General features: G+C 36.5%; 1 protein-coding gene and 3 non-coding genes across 4 annotated transcripts; all 4 read right to left on the bottom strand.

Moving 5' to 3' along the window:
- Nucleotides 1–289: 289 nt before the first annotated feature.
- Nucleotides 290–9,001, bottom strand: rps8a (ribosomal protein S8a). The gene is made up of 6 exons (XM_039734790.1): nt 8,978–9,001; nt 7,649–7,755; nt 6,931–7,030; nt 1,928–2,103; nt 1,383–1,512; nt 290–456 (listed from the first exon to the last, which is right to left on the bottom strand). Exons 1-6 carry the CDS (start codon nt 8,979–8,981, stop codon nt 347–349), a joined length of 627 nt encoding a protein of 208 aa, XP_039590724.1. The 5' UTR covers nt 8,982–9,001; the 3' UTR covers nt 290–346.
- On the bottom strand, nt 1,774–1,841 carry LOC120515306. The gene has a single exon (XR_005630635.1). It is a non-coding gene; the product is annotated as a small nucleolar RNA SNORD38 (small nucleolar RNA).
- On the bottom strand, nt 7,410–7,515 carry LOC120515307. Its single transcript, XR_005630636.1, has one exon. It is a non-coding gene; the product is annotated as a small nucleolar RNA SNORD46 (small nucleolar RNA).
- Nucleotides 7,831–7,908, bottom strand: LOC120515305. The gene has a single exon (XR_005630634.1). It is a non-coding gene; the product is annotated as a small nucleolar RNA SNORD55/SNORD39 (small nucleolar RNA).
- Nucleotides 9,002–22,790: the final 13,789 nt, after the last annotated feature.

Raw genomic sequence — 22,790 nt, 5'->3', positions numbered from 1 at the left:
TAGTGATCTTTTGTTAAATCAAGTTCAAGATGAGTCACACATGCAAACCTTCATACTCAAAGCAAACAACAGTTGTACTGGTATGTCATTCTTAATAAGGTCAGCAGTGTTAAGATACCCGTAACAGATAACAGTTTGAGAGACTTGTTAGATCAGTCCCTTCACCAGGTTTTGTTAACATTGTTCATGAAATACCACATCCACAAATGCCATTAAGCCATCAAATCCTGTTTTAAACAAAATGCTCAGAGGAGTAGAAGGCAGGAAAAAAAAAAAAAAAAGAAGAATATTCTGGGTTTTTTTTTTTTTTTTATTGACAAGTGGGATATTAACAAACAACGTGCATTTATTTGCCTTTCTTTGCTTTTATTTTCCTTAGGTAGAACTCCAGTTCCTTGCCTTCCAAAATGTAGCCGTCTGCTCTTCCACACTGTCCGGGTCTTGAAGCAATGCAAGCTGAAAGAAAATTTTACTTGTTTATACGTTATATTAACCAAGGCAATCAAAGCAACTGAAGACTAAACTCTTCCAGTCACTTTAAACAGTAGGCTGTTTACTTATGCTATTCAGAATGTATTACCCTTGTAATAGTAGGAGATTTACTAGTTGATTAACTGGAATTCTAGGAATTATTGGACAAAATACAGACATACTTAAAAGCAATTGAGACTATGTAAAAGAAAGAAGGTACTGTCGTTTTCTGTTCTATTTGCATCTTAAACAACTGTCTGAACTACATGAAATAAGTGAGCCCACATTTAAGAATATTACGCTGAGGGTTGTGTGGTTCAATCTGATTGGTGAGCTGAAACAAACGGGAAGGCAGAAAGGAAGAAGACTGCTTTGTGCAGCGTTTACATGGCAGTAAGTGAATCGAGAAAAAACCTGTATGTTCCTAAAGAGGTGATTACTACTATTGAACAAGCCTGAGTAGCAAGCACATTGACTGATAAAGTGGTACAACACTGTCCAAAATGAATTGGCAGAGCATGTTAAAAACTAGACTTTACTATGACAAGTATACACAAATACATTATATTGGTATGTACTGAAACTTAATTTTTAATTAAATTGTGATATGGATTTTTGGCCATATTTCCTACTCCTACCCCATCAATAATAAATCAAGTAAGATCTGCAATGCTAATGGGAAATTTGTTTTCCCATGTTATACCTTCTTCAGAAAAGATGGTGTCACCACCTGAAATTCAGTAGCAGAACTGGATAGATATCATCATAAGAAGGCAATACTATTAGTCTCTCTGGTGTGGTAACAATATTTTGTTATAACCACAGCAAGTATCTGAACTATGACCCAGGTTTGATATTAAAATATGTGCTGTATTTTTTGGTAGACTATGAAAATTCTAAGCTGTATTTACCTAGAAGCTTGCCCTGCTGGAACTGCTCTTCTAGGAGAGTACTAATTTTACTGTTCTTCTTGCGCTCTTCATATTTCTTTTGAATCTTTTTGGATCTCTTCTTGTTTAATATTTCTTCCTCCTCTGGAGTCTATAAAAGATAGCACAAAAAATACATTTAAAGCCTGTAATTTTACATAGCAAACCTAAAAGTGCATTCATACATTCTACAGTAAAAGATAATACTATGCCAAGAACTAATAAGTAAAGAGAAAATATTTTAACAATTAAAATTCAATAGCTAATCAAAAACACACCAGAAAGATGCATTTAAATAGTGAAACCTTAAAAGGTAAGAGGATTCATGTTTTCAAACATTACATATATCTTAAAAGACAAGTCAATTAAGGCCTCTCTCAGAATGTTAAATGTCATCGCCAAAAATCAGTAGCAGAACTGGACAAGTTATCATCACTGAAAGACCAAATACTTGACAACTTTTTAAAATGTATTACCACTGTACGTTAACAAAAAGACACATAAAACAATAAAAAGGTAACACTTGCCAGCTTTGCCCCTTTCTTACGGCCAAGGGGAGTTGCATAGTGTGCCTCATACCACTGCCTGAAAGGAGTGCTGTCAACCAGGACAATACAATTCTTCACCAGTGTCTTCGTTCTGACAAGCTCATTGTTGGAGGCATTGTACACAACATCAATGATTCTGGTCTTACGGGTACAGCCTGGTAGAGTAAACAATTATCTTACCTTATTTTATTATTACAACATCTTTAACATTCCCTCATTTCAAATCACAAATAATACAAATATAATCAGAATCAAACATATATATACACACACACACACACAAACACAAATATGCCTGCCTTACCATTTAATGAAATACTATTTAATGAAATAATGCCAAGGTTAAGAAAATGGGCAGGGAGAATTTTCCCATTTAAATCTTTATTTAAATATAATAAAACAGGTTACAGGTACAACATTCTTTTATGAGATATTTCATGATGCAAATCAAAAAAGGTTTCCAGACAACTCCTTAGCTTGCTTTTAAAGTACAAACTTGGTTTTGTCTTTACTAGGGAGGATACAAATTCTAAAGTAAAGATTTAACATACCAAACTGTAAATATGCATTACTGGAATACAATATGCATTTTGTGTAGGAAAAGGATGTTCTTATGAGTTAGTCATGAACGGAGAATGATAGTGGAAAATTTTGACTACGATAACAATGATGTTGCAGGTGTTATCCCCTTCACCATGGTTACAGATGTCCTTGTGCATTTATAGAACATGTAGCTTAAACAATGCTCTCATAGGTATTAATATGGACCGCATTATCCTAAGTATGTTTATCACATCTCATTCCTTCTCACAAAGTGGTCTAAACGTGCAAGAATATATGATGTGCACACACGGCTCTCTCTCACCAGAGAGAGTATGAGAAAATGGTAAGACAGGATACTTGCCTCTCCATTTCTGATGCCGAACCACAGGCTATAGAGAATCAGACAAGCTGAAAGTATGTATTATAATATATCGTAAGAGAAAAAAATTCATGCCACAATTTTCGCATGGTTTTCATTTGTTTCCTGCAAGAAGAGCTATTAAAATGAACAATTATGAATGTGTTTTCAATCAGATGAACCAGGGGAATACTACTACTAACACACTACAATGTCTCACACTTCTGAGGAACAACATACTGCTATAGCAGGTTTTGACAAATACTAGCTAACAAAGGCAGGGAGAAAGAATTACAGTATAGTATCTCTGTAGTACTAGGTTGTTGTGCCATGTTAGCCATTATGAATGTAGAGAAAAGCCAAGCAAAATATCTTTTATTGGCTAACTACAAAGATTACAGTATGCAAGCTTTCGAGGCAACTCAGGCCCCTTCAGGCAGGATGTAATCCTCAATTTTATTAATTGCATAACAAAATGTACATTTCTCTTTGTGAGAAAATAGCCAGTGTGCAATGTCACTCTTTATGCCAGAGAAGAATTAGACACCAATTTTAGCAGATGAAGCAGACATGTGGAAACAGAAAAATTGCCATACTTCCACTGTGACATTTCATCAGGATTAAGGTCAAAACATGGGAAGGAGAATGTAGTAGGTACACACTTCATTCATATTTACATTACAAAACTTGGCACTTCTGTAGATTCTGCAAGCAAAAGACTCTGTCTACATTTAAGTTTATAATAAAAGTTCATACGGCTCTCAATTTCAGTGAAGATAGATATGCTGAAACACACAATTTGAAATTCCTGTCATGAAATTCAAATAATTCTGGCACACTATAAACTTGGGCTATCTTTCACCTCCTGGTGGCAAGAACAAGAATATTGTACACAAGTAAGATAACTGACATCACTTAAATTTTGCTGATATTTTCTCATGTACTGCATTCTGACATGTAAAAATTCATTTTCACGTGAATTGTGTAAATCTTGCCTTCCCGATATCAACTAGCATGAGAACGTGTAGTAATTAGCACTGTCAGATCAATTATTTTTTGATTATAATCGAAGCTGTTTACACAACAAAAATCTTGCACTAATTTTGGCATTTGTAAAACTTCAAATACCTGTATGCTATACAATACTGCAGTCCAGAAATGGACTTAAATAGATAAATTACTTTGACCCAAAACACAATACTCGCGTTCTCTCTCTCTCATTATGTTCTCTTACTTAACCTTCTCCCATTATATCTTGTGTTCTCAGAACACCTTAACAATTGAAGATCAGCACTATATAGTCATGTACATACTGCACATATTTTCTCTACAGTTTAAAATCTGGAATATTTTGGCACAGTAATGTGATATATTAGTGCAGGAAACAGATTGCTTCTCAAAATTTAACAACTGCATGAAAAGCTGTGCCTCAAAGAAACAGCTCAAACAACATTTTCCTCTACTATTTTTTTTTTTTACATCTTCTCTACTTATATTTGAGTTTCCACTCTTGTAGTGTTCAAAGCTTTGCTTTCCAGCTGTGATCAATCTGCCAATCTAAATATTTCTCTCTGATGATTTTATGTCAGTACAAATACAGCTCTAAATTACTACACTAATCACAAATATTAATACACATACATTATACATGTTGTATTATGATTTATATATTTTGTAATGGTTCCAAATTATATATGTTTGCATATAATACATACATGCTTTATCTGGTCTGTTAGTCAGTGTGAGGTGTGCAGGTATTTTATACCACTCTAGGACATAGCAAGTAGTGTAAGAGTTTCGTAAATTCACTAGTTTGCAGTACAGTCAGTCGCTTTACACAGCTACAAGCAAAATGAAACGTCTAATAATACAGTTTACCACATAAATAAGTGAACACTGAATAATTCACCCACAAAAAACTTCGGCCGTTTTTATCCTTGCTTGCAACATTTCGATACTGAGCAGATACGGAGTGAAATGGATGGATGAAGGTATACGGCTTTTGGTACAAATTACTGATGAGTGTTATCTGACCCCCGAGAAAATATGTCCAGTATGTTTTGCAATACTGTAAACCAATGCACCTGCTATTTCCTTCTACCTGTTGCTTGTCTGCTTACACAATGTGCAAAGGAAAAAGAGAGCTGGATACTGTAGACTTACCAACCATACCTTATCAACTGTACTTTTTTTTTTACTTTAAAAGACTTCTGGTAGTTTTCACCAAGCCAAAGATGGCTTGTGCTTTACTTTAAATTTGTTTCATTAACTTAGTATTTTCCTCAATAAATACTGAAATACATTTTAGTGTTTTTTTGTAAAATTCTTTGAGTAAGGGCACACACTAAATAATGTAGAAACATTATTATAGCTCAACAATTAATTGTCATTTTATCTGTAAACCAAAGACTCTTAGTGACTTAATTTATAAAGAAGGGAGATGGCTGGAGAGAGACATTAAGTCTGTTGGCTTCTAGATACAAATAATTGCTACACTGGGGTGAAAAACATGTCTGGGCAATCAAGTGATGCTGCCTTGGTTCCTTATGTGCATTACAGACAGAAAGAGGAAGTGCCCTCAACCTTGCTTTCTGTTTGATTACCTCATTGTGCACTTAAAGACCTGTTTTCAAACTTTACAGACATACCATGACCAAAAAAGTAAAAACACTAAAAGCAAACACACACCACATACAGTACAAAAATTCACATAGCACCTGTATTTTTAACCTAAATTTATAAATATATAAATATTCCAATCTAATTTACAGCCAATTTGGTGTAAATATACTCAAATAAGAACAGATTGTGAATAATATTGAATAATAAACATTCAAAAAAAGAAACATAAAAAGAAACATTAAAGTCAATTACTAATTATGAACATAGTATTGTTGAAAACATAGGACTCATCTAAAAAACACCAAATATCATAACTGTATAATTCTAGTCTTACTGCAGAAAATGTTAAGAAACTGGAAACTCAAAGTAAAATATTTTAAAAAGGGATTTTTTTAAATGGCATGAATAAAAAGCAAGGGTTTGCACACAGGTGATAGAATTTGGAATAGAGTCAACAAAAAAAGGCTAACAACAACATATATTGCAGGGTTTTGCAGCAGTTATTACGGTATAAGATTTTTGCCTGGCAAATTTTAGTAGCTGAGGGTGAACACACACAGGGTAATTTAGTAATGCCAATTCACCTAAAATGCATGTCTTTGGACAATAAGAGGAAAACAAAGAAAAGCCATGCAGACAAGGGGAGAACATGTAAAATGCACACAGAGAACACCAGGATGTGAACCCTAGTCTATTACATTAACATTCTCTAACTTTTTTTGAGAAGTTAATAAAGTGTGACTTAAGAAGTTTGAAATGGCCTTATTTTACGTCATCAATGGAAATACCATCTGAAGCACTGGCACCACAATCAAGTGTTGTCTCCTTTGTAGTCATAATATATATTAAATGCTCTGTAACTAAGTAGGTTCTTTGTCCAAGAAACAGTATAACAGACGAAATCTGTGATGTGGCATGAAATGCTTACACTTACAGTAAAATCATGGTATGCATGTAAGACACCTGCTCTGCAGCATGACTGCACACTGAACAATTTTACAGCTTAACATTCGAAGTTTATAATGCTTGAAAAATACTATGACCACACACTAGACGATACTCCAATGTTTCACTCTTAAAAGAAATAATATTTTAAATAACTTGGAACAGTGCTGCAATGATGAAAAACACTACTATGTAATCTTGGGAGTATTTCTGGTATTCTATATTAATGCCAGAGGGGATACTTTCTTTTAAAATGACCATATCACATAGTCGCATAACAAAGTACCTAGAATAGCACTGGAAGCAACATCACTTTGGAATATTATTTGTTAAATAAAGTGCTCAGAGTAACTATGATAATCCTTACACAAGTGAGCAAACCAAGACCATAACAATCCAGGCTGTCCCACCTAAGGCAAGCATTTTCATCATAGCACGACAACTCTTAATTGACAAAAATACCTGGAACAAGCTTAAATTAAATTATTCAGCCCAATTTCCCAAATCAACTTACATTCTGAGCCCCAAGCAAAGTTGCCGACATCCAATCTCAGAGCACGGTACTTCTTATTGCCACCACGGACTCTGATTGTATGAATTCGACGAGGTCCAATCTACAAAATAGAACTCCACATGTACTAACAATGACAAGTAACTTACATATTAGAAACAAACTGCAATAATGGGAGCTACAAACAGGCATATAAACAAACAGCTAAACCTGGAATAAATAGAAATTAAAATAATTGAGAGTTTCCTTCAAAATGTTTGGACCACTATCCAATGCTAAAAAGCATGACATATTGCTCTAAATACTTGCTTTATTAAAGTATCTATCTATTAGATTGTTTCTAGCGGAAATCAATGTAAATTAAACGCCCTTTGGGAATGGAACACTGAAAAGTTTATTTTGACCAGACAAATCCTTAAACATTTTTTATTTACTTATATGACAACGTGAAGATTTTTATGAAGAGAGCTGTGTGCTTGGCAATATGATCAGTGTAACTATGACGAGGCCTAGCATCGACCGATCAAGGAATTTGACCAGAACGATCAAAACAAATCGGCCTAAGGTCAAGTTTTCATCATATCATAAATTGTGTTATGCACACAGTCACCCTAGATAATGCGACTAATACAATTTTGTATTCATAAACATGCTCAAAATGAGGACGGAGACCCCAATGAAAAGAAACACAAAATGTTGAGAATTCCAGAATAATTCCTACCTTGGTGTTTGCAGCAGGTCGGCCCAGCTCATACTTTCTCTTCTTGTGGTAGGGCTTCCTTTTACCACCGGTCTTGCGGCGCTTATGCCAGTTGTCCCTTGAGATACCTGGGTAAGGGAACGTGGGAGGCATACATTAAATTAACACAAAGGGCTTACAGGTTTATTGATTAGTGGAGCGGACGAGTGCTCAGTTCTCCAAGGTTGTTTTCCTCACACGTTGATCGGAAAGCAGCAAAGAAGTTTCATCATAGCTACTCGCCCAACTTAGATATTTAAAAAAGGCAAGAAAAAAAATGCATGTCAAGTAAGGTTTGTTACATTCAAGTATTTCCCCCCCCCCAAAAAAGAAAAACTTCTAAGAGAATATCTTACCACCCCCATCGCCAGTGTGACGAAGCGGATCACCCACAAAATCCAGTTACTAGAAACGAATCAAGCTTCACTAGCTTCCTACAATCAATTTTAAGGATTTCAGGTTCATAGCTGTAGCCTTTATGGATACAAGAGAAGTCCAGCAAAATTACACCTTTTATTGGCTAAATAAAAAGATCACAATATGCAAGCTCTCGAGACAGGTCAGACTCCTTCGGGCACGATGTCAAGATTCTGTGCATCTCTGTTTTAACAATTTTGCAACATTACCTAAAAACTGTGAACAGAAACGTAACAAATTAAACTACCCTAATACACTAATACCTCTAATACACTGCACATAGTCTATTGGACAAACGTTTCAAGACATCACAAACCACTGCAGCGTGTAGCATTTGGGCCTCATCAATAAGTCGAAGTCGACATCGCTTAGCTCTGGTCGCAAACGTCAAAGTATATCTATATAAACGCAAGTCATTCAACATTTTCTTGTACACCCCTACACTTTGGTCTAAAAGTAAATGCGTTCCAAATGAATACTTCTCATTTTAAAAACCGCACGACTGACAACACGTGAAATCAAATCAACGTCTACTCGCAATATACACAAACTGCCATATCGCAATGTTTTCTAACCTTTTAAACTACCAATTAAAAAATAAAGCAATAGCAGCAAAACTAGACAGATTATCTCTGTGCTATTTTCATACGTTTTATTTTTCCATTCTTATTTCGCTATGCGGGCAGCCATCTTGGGAAGACCGTGACTTCATTCACCCCTTAAATTATTTTACTGTTTAAATATTCTACAATTCAACGAATCTAAACTACAATTCGCGTGCCTGTGTACCCTAATAATCCAGAATGTATTTCCGAATCTTTCACAGTAGCGATTCCGATACAATAAGAGGATGGATATCGATTCCTTTCGCCAAACATCAACTTCAACACGTACCCATTCTCAGGCGCTGGCTAGAAAGAGGAAATGCAATGCTTCACGGGAAAGTTTGATAATCACGAAGTTACGCGAGAACCCACGAGATTTCATCTTAACTTGGGGAACTGTAGTACTGTAAATGTCAAGTTGAAACTGACTGGGTATTAAAGCTATAAGTAGGATTATGTAAAAATGCACTTTTTTTATCAAAAAGATAATAATAAATGCAGAGAACGTTTGATTACTTGAAATAAATAAAACATGAATATAACGAGATCTTTGAAGCTTGACTTTACGTTGGTTTGAATAGTTAACAATAAGACCTGATTACTTTTGGGGGATTGACTTTAATATTCTTCAAACAAACAGTCGTGGGTATACGACAGTTTAACTTTGACCTAATTGTCATAGCATTTATATTGGAAGAACAAAAAATAGGCTTTTTAAGCCAATTTTGGAATTATCCGTCAGAATTCATAAACAAGTGTGGTCCTCCACAGTACGGCGCCTACAAAAAAGTGAAAACTCCACAAGCAAGCAAGTTAACGTAAAGTTTTACTGAAACAACTAAAATGCGAAACATTGAAACACATCATTATGCAACAGTTGGGCAATAATTTTGGCGAATTGTATACTGGATTTTAAACTGCATACTTATTTTTTATTGTACATTGTATTGTGTTACAAACATGAATGCGGTTTTTATTTTCACCACTATTTTTATTGTTGCTTTTTACTTGGCAAGCCGCGCATGTAAGAGAGATGTAAGAGAGTGACACCTGGACTGCATATTTGGATGTTGGTTTGAATGTAAATCCAGGGATTTTTTTTTCAGAAAAAGTTGGAGATTTACAAATGACTTAAAATTTGGGTTATCTGGTCAGCGTATTCATACTGCTTCACCCTGCTCACTTAGCGCTGCTTCTGCTCTTGACTCCTGTTTTCTCCTCCTGCTGTAAAGGTCAGTGACAATACAGTATGATTATAGAACATGTTTCAACATGGTGTTTACCATGCATTGCCACTAATTGGAAATATTTCAGCAATTTGCTGCAACAAAATGGGAAATCTTATTTATACTTGATATTTTAGCAAAGAGAAGAAAAAATATTACGGCCAAATTATACAAGAGTAAATAGAAATGAATACATGTAGTGCAAAATACATGTAAATGATTGTGTAACATACAGTAAATTAAGAAGCAATAAATTATGCAGCATACAATCTTAAGCAATAACATTAAAATGTCAATATTGTAATGAATAGTAGTTAGGCAGTGAAGGTGCTTTTAGAAGTTTAAAATACATTAGCTTCATACATTACAACAGATTGCTACGGCAGTTTAAAGATTATTCAAATGTTCCATTACCATAATGAGGTGACATGAACAACCAGCACAAATAAACAAACCACACTGAAATTTTCAGATACGAGTAAATGCATATGAATATATTGTATTGAATTTTGCATTGTAAAGTGTTTTGTGAACTGATATATGACTAAGATTCAAGAAAACTAAATTATGTTTTTACTAGTGTAGTGAAACGCCTGTCTATTAAAGCTGGCGCAATGGTAAGTCCGTCTGTTATGATCACTAGCCCATGTGTCCCTCTTTCCTTGTGCATCTTGTTGCATTTGTTCATCTCTTTTGGACGCTGAACGTTTTGCCATTTTATATATACAGACTAGCTGTGCTACACATCTCAAGACGGGTTGAAATCTTAGTAATCAATGCAGACCTCAGCAAATTCAGTGTTAGTGTTTGCAGTGCATTGTTTATAAGAATGTATATTGTAATGCATGTAGTAATAAGATGGCGGCACGGTGGCGCAGTGGTAGCGCTGCTGCTTCGCGTTAGGAGACCCAGGTTCACTTCCTGGGTCCTCCCTGCGTGGAGTTTGCATGTTCTCCCCGTGTCTGCGTGGGTTTCCTCCGGGCGCTCCGGTTTCCTCCCACAACCCAAAGACATGCAGGTTAGGTGGATTGGCGATTCTAAATTGGCCCTAGTGTGTGCTTGGTGTGTTTGTGTGTGTCCTGCGGTGGGTTGGCACCCTGCCCAGGATTGGTTCCAGCCTTGTGCCCTGTGTTGGCTGGGATTGGCTCCAGCAGACCCCCTGTGACCCTGTATTCGGATTCAGCGGGTTAGAAAATGGATGGATGTAGTAATAAGATGCATTGCATTTTTCATTCCAACAGATGCCACATTAAAACATTAACACTGTTTTTAAAGTCCCATAGCAAATGACATATAACAGAGATATATCCCCAGATGGACACAAGGATATACAGACAGTTGTCCTTTTAATAAGGGTGATGTGATGTCAAGGGCATGAGTAAACAATCTGATGAACATGGAAATTCCTAGGAGACTTAAATCAACCTGAGTAAAGGGTAGCTGTTGTAACTGATATATCTATTTACAGTATTTGTGAATTTCCCCTTGGGATTAATAAAGTATCTATCTATCTATCTATCTATCTATCTATTATTGTAACTAACTTAACCAATAAAAAAGGATATTATGCATTCAATGAAACATGCCAGTGGACAACTCAACTGGATAGGCATGGTGACTGGAAGGAAGAAGATTGTGAAGGAGGGCAAAGGCTGAAGTAGGGAGACTTGGCAACAAGAAATTTGCAAATGGTGGATCCGAGGACAGAGGGAAATTTAGCTTTGTGTAAAAGTTCAATAAATAAATATTATAACTAACAACAACAACAACTATCCCCTCAAATACACGCCTGAATACTGAAAAGAAAGAAAACTTCTGACTTGACCAAATATAAAAATAGCAATCACAGACACAGTGAGGTATAATGTTTTATGATCATTTGATTTGCAAATTGGACCATAATCATGTTGCCAATAAGATTGGAAAAAGGTGTTGTTATCAGACTGAGAACAGGAGAAAACCAGAGAACAAGTAGTGTAAGTAATATTGATATTATCTATTCATCCATTTTCTGAACTTGTTTATCCAACTTAGGATCAGAGGAAGTTAGAGTCTACCTCAGTAGCAGTGGGCCCACTCCAGGAGCCAAGCCAATTCATCACAGAACACACTCACATACACCCAAGGTCAATCTTACTGGACCATTTCACTGTCACCAATTAATCACACTTGCTTTTCAGATAGACAAAGCAAATGAGAATATCAAGTGAAAAACCTGGCAGGCATGGAAAGAACATGTGCTCAACACACAGAGTAGCCAGGGTGGGATCTGAACCCGGGACTCTGCAGCTGTGAGGCTACAATAACCAGTGTACATACAGTTATTAGTTTTATCTTTTTTTCTTCTATAAATTCACTATAGTACTTCAAATATTTCAATATTACAATAGTACAGATGCTTAACTGGACATGCAAATATATAATACTGATATTAATATCCAGTGCATTGCATACTTCTAAAAATGTGTTGGGAATAAATTTTGATTTATTTATTATACTTTTTTTTGTAGTAAACTTTCTTCTCACCACACCAAGAAATAAGCACATACATAGTCTCTCATTTAAGCACTTTGAAACAAATGTTTTTTTGTTTTTATTTTCTTCCTGCAACTGTAACATGTTTTCTTACAGTACCTGCATACAGTATGTCCAAGAAGGGAAAGTCATCATGGACAGGCAACTACAGAAGCAACTGTGCCGACTTTCAAGACGAAACAGGACAAACAATTTTCACATTTGGTTTAGTATATTAGTCAGAAGTGAATTAATTTTTTTCAGGTACACTAAGTGAATTCAAAAATTCACCCATCAAGATTTTTTGTGTTACATTGAGTATGTTGTTTAAAAATAAGGCAGTCTAAGTGAATCAGAATAAGCTGATCCATTACATGAATCAATCCTAATGGGTATTGGTTTGCAATTGTGTTTAGACACTGGCAATGTTAAAGAAACTCTTAAATGAAAAAATAGCTTTTACCAAATATGTCAAATACACACTGTACACTGTGTGATTTAGAAGTCTTCAATTCAATTTATATTTACTAGAGTATTAGTAAAAGCAAAGCATGGGGTTGCATTGTTTAAAATTTACATAAGGAATAACGAATGAAGAGGGAAAATGTGTATTTATTTAAAGAAGTCAGTGACAGGGTAATTTCTCTTTATTTGAAATAAAACATTGGTTATAATGAAGGTTTGCTGCACTTAAGTTTCTTGCAGTGTCACCTATGACTGCCAAGTCCCACCAGGTCTGGTGTTTCTTCCCAAAGATGTACCCTGGTTAACTGTAGCTTGCCGCTGTTCTGCCATGCTTTCGAGACCTGGTCATATTTTGTGACGTTTTTTCTGTTCAGCCATTTCCACTGCTCTAGCTCTCGATAAAAATAATGCATATGGAAGCACAATGAGGCAGATATGGCTTATGTATCTAAGGGTTAAATTGCGCTGGCCCATTTTAATGTGTCCAGTTTTGAGACATTCAGACTTCTTTGCTAATTATCTCACTGTAGTTGGCTACTTATGTGTTGAAGCGTGGCTAACTTCAGCCTGTTTAATTTGTCTTCTTCGGTTCATTGAATTGTTCTATCAGAATTCACATTTTGTATATATGCCAAAATCCAGCAAATCTTAGTAATATAAAATACTGGAGAAAGAAGAAAAAATCAATCCGCCAGCCGAAAATTTGTAAAAACATATGAAAACGAACGCTACAAATACGAAGCGTACCCAGTAATTGTACCAAATAAAAAAAAAAAAAATGAAAAATGGGCAAGATAATTTAAAAACAGAAATCTCTATAAATTCCGATAGGAGAAAAATGTGAAAGCAGAATACCTAAAGCTGCAACCAGATGCAGAACAACTTAAACACACTGTAAAGACCAAAATTGCCAACGCTCAAAACAGAAACTTAAACAGAGGAAATTACTTTACGTGACAGTTGATTAGGGTCACTATTGTCAAGTTTACATTTACAAATTAAGTATCGTAACGCTGATCCGGAAAATAACACTTACGTACAAACCGGATATGCGTAAGCGCGCTGCCGCTGCGTTCTCCAATCAGATCACTGGAGTCCCCAACAGAGTCACTGGCAAGTGCAAGCGCAGGATTATGTGGTGGTAACCAGTGGCTACGGTGGTCGAATCGAGTGTGTTTCAGAGTTGCCGAGTTGGGTATCTCTGCAGCTCGAAGCCCATAGACATACTGCATATAGATAGACGCCGCATTCACGGTGTTGCCCAGTCGACATGATACGGCAGTGCGTCCGCCATATTGCGAGTGGCAAAAGTGCCATTTAAACTAATACAGGTAGACGTGGAAACCGGGTTTTCTGATGAAAAAACAATAACGTTTAAAACAGTATCGTTTACATACAACACGTTTTGGTGAATCGTTTAAATGCAATTATTTACATCCATTTATACACTAATAAAGGCAATTATTAAATAATAATAATATTAAATAATTCCTCCCATATAAGTAACATTTCTCTGACTGCCTTTATCCATCTCCGAAACATTTCTAGACTTCGTCCTACGCAACACAGTACTGAAGTATTGATTAATGCCCTAGTCCACCTCACGTATAGATTACTGTAATGCTATCTATCTGGCTTCCCACAACGACCTATCCATGGCTTACAACTTATTCGAAATTCTGCTGCCGGGGTAATAACCTGCTGTTCTAAATCCACTGAACATATTACACCTATTCTCTCTCAACTTCACTGGCTCCCTGTTAACTACCGAATACAATACAAAATACTGCTCTGAACATTTAAAGCTCCCCCTACCTCGCTGATCTCCTACAGACTTACACTCGTCTCGCTCACTCAGATCCTCATCTGCAGCTCTACTTTCTGTACCACCCATCAAATTCTGTTCTATGGGAGCTCGAGCGTCTCTCGTAGTGCTGCTCAACTCGGGAATTCTCTTCCCTCTCGTATACCTCAGCTCAATTCAATAACACATTTTAAACTCCCCTCAAAACTTATCTTTTCAAACTGGCATACCAATTATGAATTTTTGCACTGTTACTGCCAGTTATCTTTGTTTGATTGCTAATTATTGTTTTTTGATTTATCATTCTCTTGTTTTAATTTTACTAATGTTGTTTAACTTTATTGTAAAGTGACCTTGAGTGTTAAGAAAGGCGCCTATTAAATAAAATGTATTTTTATTATTATTAATCACTGAGATGAAAACTTGACCAATGTCTGAAAGTCAAAATAGTAAGACTGCAACTGGCAGTCTGGTCTTTCTTGTAACAGTGAAATGTTACACTCAATGACAAAAATAAACAATTTTATTGTATAAAAATTGGCTTAATAATTTCTGAAAACATTTCACTCATTCCTCTCTCAATCACTCTCTCTCACACACACACGCACACACACACACAATGTGGTTAATTAAATATATGCAGGACAGGATCTAAAACCCATGAAACAGAACTGTCTTACATAGCTTTTTCCATGTGTTGCCACTCTGTAATTTGAGAGTATTCAGTCTGGCAATATGGTGCAGCCTTAGTTTGTGGAAGACAGACACAACTAAAGATATGAGCATAAAATGATGGTTGTCAATTTCAAACTGTGTTTCCTCAATATGCTCCTTGAGAAAAAACACATCATCTGAACCAATCTCAGCCTGAACAAACTAATTGATCAAAGATACACTGACAGCTTGCCCTAATGTCGACTGTTGGATAACAAGCTCAGCTACTTTGACCACCTTGACTGTACCCTCAGAAGGAATCATCAAACCTCCTTTGTTTTTTAATGTGATCAAGTGGTAGCTTTGATCATATGATGCCGGTACAGCACCTGTTACCAAACTAGCATGACACACATCACAGGACAGCTTTCTCAAAATCCCATCTAAGGGCTACCTCCCACTGCTTCCTGAGGTGGATTTCTTTGGGAAACCATCAGAGTTTGAGAAATGTTAGCAACTAACAACAATCTACATAGTTAGTGACTAAATACGTTTAGCCAAAACATTGTTTGGAGGCTCACTTGAGCACATAAATGCATAGCTTTGTTATCTTAGCCTGGCGTAGCTAAAGTTAAGATTATAAAACAGGATTTTCTAATGGCCAAATATAACCAAAACAATTGTTCAGCCTTACCTATGAAATTTAATCCCCTGGGATCTGGTTTGGAGCGTACAGCGGTTTGTACAATCCCAAGCAGCACATGTGTGAGGCATCTTTATCCATTACTTCACTTCACAGCAGTGCCACTTGCAAAATGGTGGCGATGTTGACGTACGATGCTGCTGGTCATGCTGCGTTTAGTAATTCTATATCTATGTCGAATCCACCATCCTGGAGCTCCAGGTCCGTAGAGTCGACTTAATGGACAGTCATCTTTATTTGAGTCAGGTAACCCTTGCACAACCCCGATCTTAACCATAGTGTAACCGGAGGTTTGCAGCTAGACTCGGTTGGAGTCAACTACATTTACTTTGAGTTCCAGGGTTGAGGCTGCAGACTGTAGAGATTTAGCTTGGATTTGTGGCCACATTTTCTATCCAACGCTTCAAAACAGGGATAACAGTTCTGTTAAATGACCATCGGATACAACCAAATGTAATTTGGAGACATCTGAACAGATATTTTTAAATTAATTGTTATAGAGTAGAATGAGGTGAACGATTTTTATGCCACTTATATTTTTATTTACATTTTTCTACCTTGGATTTCTGTTTTTTTTTTTTTTACGAGACAATAGTTCTTCAAGTGAACAATGTGAACAACCGATTAAAATTCTGGTTCATGTGAAATAGATACTTGTAGCTTTTTTTTAGTGTTACCAAAGGAACTGAATTTGACATCTGTCAAAGTTTTCTACTTGGTTTTAAAAAGTTTAGGTCATCTTAAAATACTGAAAGGAAAATCAGTAAGGAAGTGCATAAGGTTGTCAATATGTTTAATGTGCCAGATTGAATGTTTCATTCTAAACACTGTGTAAAATGTAAATAAAAACAGAATGCAATGATTTATAAATAAATATCAAATGCTGAAAGTGAGACATTTTACTATTTCATGCAAAATATTAGCTCATTTTGAATTTGATGGCAGCAACACCTCACAAATAGTTGGGATGGGGCAACAAATGGCTGGAAAAGTAAGTGGTACTTAAAAGAAACAGCTGGAGAAATATTTTGCAACTTATTAGGTTAATTGGCAACAGGTCAGTAACATGATTGGGTATAAAAAGAGCATCTTAAGAGAGGCAGAGTCTCTCAGAAGTAAAGATGGGCAGAGGTTCATCAATATGCAAAAAACTGCATCTACAAATTGTAGAACAAGTTCCACAAAGTAAAATTGTGAAGACTTTGACAATTACATCATCTACAGTACATAATATCATCAAAAGATTTCAAGAATCAGGAGAAATCTCCGTGTGCAAGAGACAATGCTAAAAATCAATATTGGAGGCCTGTGATCTTCAGGCCCTCAGTTGTACTGCATTAAAAACAGGTATGATTTGGTCCTGGAAATGACTGCATGGGCTCAGGAACATTTCCAGAAATCATCGTCTGTGAACACAATTCACAGTGCCGTCCACAAATTCAAGTTAAATCATGCAAAGAAGAAGTCATATGTGAGATAAGATAAGATGAAATGGTGCTGTCTTCTATGGGCCAAAGCTAATTTAAAATGGACTGAGGCAAAGTGGAAAACTGTTTTGTGGTCAGACAAATCCAAATTGGAAATTCTTTTTGGAAAACATCGAAGTCGCGTCTTCTGGACTAAAGAGGAGAGGAACCATCTGGCTTGTTATCAGCACTCAGTTCAAAAGCTTGCATCTCTGATGGTATGGGGGTATATTAGTGCCTATTGAACTGGCAACTTGAGCATCTGTAAAGGCACCATCAATGCTGAAAGGTACATGCAGGTTTTAGAGCAACATATGCTTCCATCTAGACAACATGTTTTTCATGGAAGGCCTTGCATATTCCAACAAGGCAATACTAAACCAGATACTGCATGTATTACAACAGCATGGCTTCATAGTAGAAGAGTCTGGGGGCTAAACTGGCCTCCCTGCAGTCCAGACCTTTCACCAATTGAAAACATTTGGCACATCATGAACTGAAAAACATGACAAAAAGACCCAAGGCTGTTGAGCAGCTGGAGCCCTATATCGGGACAGCATTCCTCTTCCAGAGGTCCAGCAACTGGTCTCCTCAGTTCACAGACATTTACAGATTGTTGTAAAAAGACAAGGGGATGATACACAGTGGTATACATGGCCCTGCCCCAACTTTCTTGAGACGTGTTGAGACGTTTTTTTCTTCAAATGGTACATTTTCTTATTGTAAATAAAATATGGGTTTATAAGATTTGCAAATAATTGCATTCTGTTTTTATTTATATTTTACATAATTCCGTAATTGGAGTTGTACTTTTCTATTAAAAAATAAAGCTTTTTTTAAAAACTTTTAGCAAATTCTTGTGTTGTACGTTTACATAAAAAAAGCCGCAGGAAGACTACAGCGACTATCTAATATAAAATGCCAATCATGCTTATTCCCTTGCATACTTCTTTTGTTTTTGAATGAGATATTTCACACTGTATGTTCCACAATCAGAAAATGGCAGAATCTACAACAGTCAGGCAACAGCAAAACAGTAGCACAGGATTAATCAAGGCGAGTATAAATACAAAGCGACACCATGCACAAATACTGTATGACATGTCCCATCCACAACCATTTGCTTCCTTGTGTTCATGAATATATTGAATAATGAAAATTTAGGATTGCACAGGTGGAAAGGTAAATAATGTGAGAGAAACATGTAAATGATGTGACTGTTTCATTGTTCAGATCATTTGTTGTCAAAAATATTAAATTAATTTACATGTTCCAAACTCAAGGCCAAATTAAGACCACCACAGGCCCCTGGTTGTTGAAGCTCAAAAAGTTCCCCTCACCTCATTACACAACTAAGCGCACTCATATACTTTAGTGACATGTTAGAAACATCACATAATAATAGAAAAAAAAACATGTCAAACTTTATGTCACGGTCAACTTGACCTTTGTTTTTTGTTCATTAGCGTATTTCAATGAATGTAACAAACTAATCGATGAGCGCAACACCACATCTGCAGGAGCTCAACTTTCTGCTGATAGCGCAGCTAGCAAACATTTAACATTTTTAAAAGGACTGTGCCAGTTTGTGGTGGCAAAGGGTGATATGTAACTGAGCATTTGGAGTTTGCATATTTGCACCAAATAAATTAAAGGCCGTTTATATGGGTTTGGCATTGTTTGGTTGTTTTATTTATTGCAGTGGCTTTGTTGCCCACTTCATTGCTGCTGTCCATAAGGTTGGTCTAACTGGTCTCAACTGTAGTATTTACAACGTGTTCAAGGCGATTGTTCAAATCATCATTTTGTTTCTTTATTTGAAAATGTTAGGTAGAGCTGTCGCTAAAGCAGGGTCTTTTTAATTATTTTCTTTTTTTCGCTGCATCACTGGGCTCTTGTTTTGAATGACCATTGGGCTTTTTATCTTTTGTGGCACGATAACACATCAAATGTGAAAGCTCATAAAAGTGACTTATACACACCCCCTGTCCAGTCGTGCCTCTCCCATGTGAACCAACCACATTTTTCTCTTAACATCTTTTTATTTAGGTGTGATTGGATTGGTTTATAATCACATGGACCCAAGGTGTGTGCTAAATTTCTGTGACTGCTTGTATTGTTGGCAAATTCTTGGAATTTTTCTGTTCTTAGGCCTCTTTGCCAGGAGCGCCACAGGGTGTGCACCCAAGTCACCCTGATGGGAGATGCGGCCAAGCCCAAACTGTATTAACACTAATTGTGGATGTGAGAAAAAGAATAAAGGCAGTCCTCAAAATTTCAGAATAACCCCCTATCCATCTCTTTAAGGTTTTTTTGGTCAGGTCGCAACTTTGATACAAACTTTGGAAATCTATGAATGTCCAATGCAAGATAAACATAGATCCACTGGAAAGTGCAGATCTGGATAAATGTGATATTGCAGGTCTGTGGTATGTGCATGTTAGATGAAAAAATAAATAACACACTTGTGTTTTCAGGTGGGGCGTAGGTAGCAAGGTGGAACGGCTCTGGAAGTGGATGTGTGAGCATGATTGACATGCTCCCTTGTTAGCTGCTCAGCAAGACAGTTGAAGCCGGGGAAAGAAAAGACAAGAATAATGAGGGAGGAAAATAATCATAATAATAATGGCCTTCACTTTTGAGCACTTAGGCCTTGGTAAAGTATGTCAAGTGAAACAAAATGTTTTGTTTTTCAAATAAAAAAAATTGAGGACAGTACAAGAGGAATATGAATATACGTGTGTTATGATTGAATACATAGCATTAACTATAAAATGAAAAAATAAGTATCACAGAATTAGAATATACCGTAACTAATTGTAAGTCCATAGCATACATTTTCTTTATTTAATCACTATATTTGTCATGTGAATTGCTTGATTCAATTGTTATAAATATTTCATATCATTTACTCAGTCAGGGCAACACTGATAAGCCATCTTCTGTCTGTCTGTGATAAGAATACACACCTGAGGAAAAAACGTTTTGCGTAACTCTGATCACAAGAAAATATGCATATGCAGTATAGTTTCAGGTTTATATCACAGGATTATCTTTTTTAATGTTATTTTTTTCACCATATTAATGATAAGTTTGTTATTTGGATTTAAATCACTTGTACTGAGTGGATGAAGAGGTGCACCAAGATGGAAGTGGAGAGAATGAGGCCCAGAGGGAGGCCAAAGAAATCATATATGGAAATTGTGTTCAGCAATACAGGGGCGCCGCAGGGGACTGTACTTTCTCCGGTCCTGTTCAGCCTATATACATCAGACTTCCAATATGACTCAGAGTCCTGCCACGTGCAAAAGTTCGCTGATGACACTGCTATTGTGGGCTGCATCAGGAGTGGGCAGGAGGAGGAGTACAGGAAGCTAATCAAAGACTTTGTTAAATGGTGCGACTCAAACCACTTACACCTTAACACCAGCATGACCAAGGAGCTGGTGGTGGATTTTAGGAGGCCCAGGCCTCTCATGGACTTTGTGATCATCAGAGGTGACTGTGTGCAGATGGTGCAGACCTTTAAATACCTGGGAGTGCAGCTGGATGACAAATTGGACTGGACTGCCAATACTGATGCTCTATGTAAGAAAGGTCAGAGCAGACTATAATTTCTGAGAAGGTTGGCATCTTTCAACATCTGTAGTAAGATGCTGCAGATGTTCTACCAAACGGTTGTGGCGAGTGCCCTCTTCTACGCGGTGGTGTGCTGGGGTGGCAGCATAAAGATTAAAGACGCCTCACGCCTGGACAAACTTGTTAAGAAGGCAGGCTGTATTGTAGGAGTAAAGTTGGACAGTTTGACATCTGTGGCAGAGCGACGGGCATTAAGCAAACTCCTGTCAATCATGAAGAATCCACTGCATCCACTTAACAGTGTCATCTCCAGGCAGAGGAGTAGCTTCAGTGACAGACTGAGGAGATCGTTCCTCCCCCACACTATGCGACTCTTCAACTCTTCAAATGCTAACATTACTTTTATTTTTATTTTTTTCATTTTTATTACTATTTAATTTAATATTGTTTCTTTGTATCAGTATACTGCTGCTGGATTATGTGAATTTCCCCTTGGGATTAATAAAGTATCTACAGTATCTATCTATCTATCTATCTATCTAAGAGTATGACATGCTCAGGACGACAGTGATTGAAGAAATAGATTTGGGGGCAACTTGCTAATTTGAATAGACGTCAAAACAACTCACCAAATACCACAATCTGAGTTTCTTGTCATCTTGACATTGGTTCTTCTGTGTTCAGAGCTCTATGTTGGCATTAATGGAAAACTTGGATAACGTGCAGACTGATGAACCAATTTTTAATCTAATATACAATGCCTAAAAAAGTATTCATCCTCTAAAATGTTCACATTTTATTGTTATGTAACATTAAATCACAGCTAAATGAATTTTTTTTGACAGTGATCAACAGAAAAATACTTTGTATTGTCAAAGTGAAAACTATGTGGTCTAACCTAATTACAAATATAAAACATAAAACAACTGACCAGAAAAGTTTTCATCCCCTTCAAGTGAGGATTTTTTAGATGAACCTTTGGCAGCCATGACAGCCTTGAGTCTTTGTGCACAGACCTATCCATTCTTCTTTGCCAAATTGCTCAAGCTCTGACAGATTGCATGCCGATTGTGAGTGAACAGCCTTTTTCAAGTCCAGCCACACAATTCTCAGCTGAATTGAGACCTGGACTCTGACTCAGTCACGCCAGGGGCCAGATTTATAAAACCTATTTCATTCACAAAAAGAAGGCCAAAATATGCATATGCAACTTTCAACACTAAGGTTGGTATTTATGGAAGAAAACTTGATAGGGGAACTTGTGTATTATTTACGGCAACTCATCCATAGTCAACATTTCAGAGAAACTTGGAAAAGACAATAACCTTGATCAAGTAGGCAATGTAGCCTATCCAGTTACAATTGCATTCATAATAATTCATATCACTAAGTTATAATGTGCATTGATATGACAAACATATTAAAGCTCAAATGTGATGAATACAATTCACAGAGTGTATTTTAGTTCCCTTTTAAGGGGGCCAATTTGCATTAAAGAACTTTTTTGTTTTTTCATCAGTTTATATCACCTACCTTTTGTCACTTCTCAGGGTGCTGGTCCACAGGTCAGCAATATCTCAGCCAAGCTACCAGTACATCATGCCTACTGTGCTGGAAGCCATTAACCAGCTGAAGAGGTGCTACACTCAGTTTCCATGTGGAATGAGTATACATATGTAAAACATAACATG

Source organism: Polypterus senegalus, chromosome 14, assembly GCF_016835505.1.
Source record: "Polypterus senegalus isolate Bchr_013 chromosome 14, ASM1683550v1, whole genome shotgun sequence".
In the NCBI taxonomy this organism is placed as follows: Eukaryota; Metazoa; Chordata; class Cladistia; order Polypteriformes; family Polypteridae; genus Polypterus; species Polypterus senegalus.
The sequence above is the reverse complement of the archived record's forward strand: the minus strand, read 5'-3'. Positions and strand labels throughout refer to the sequence as shown.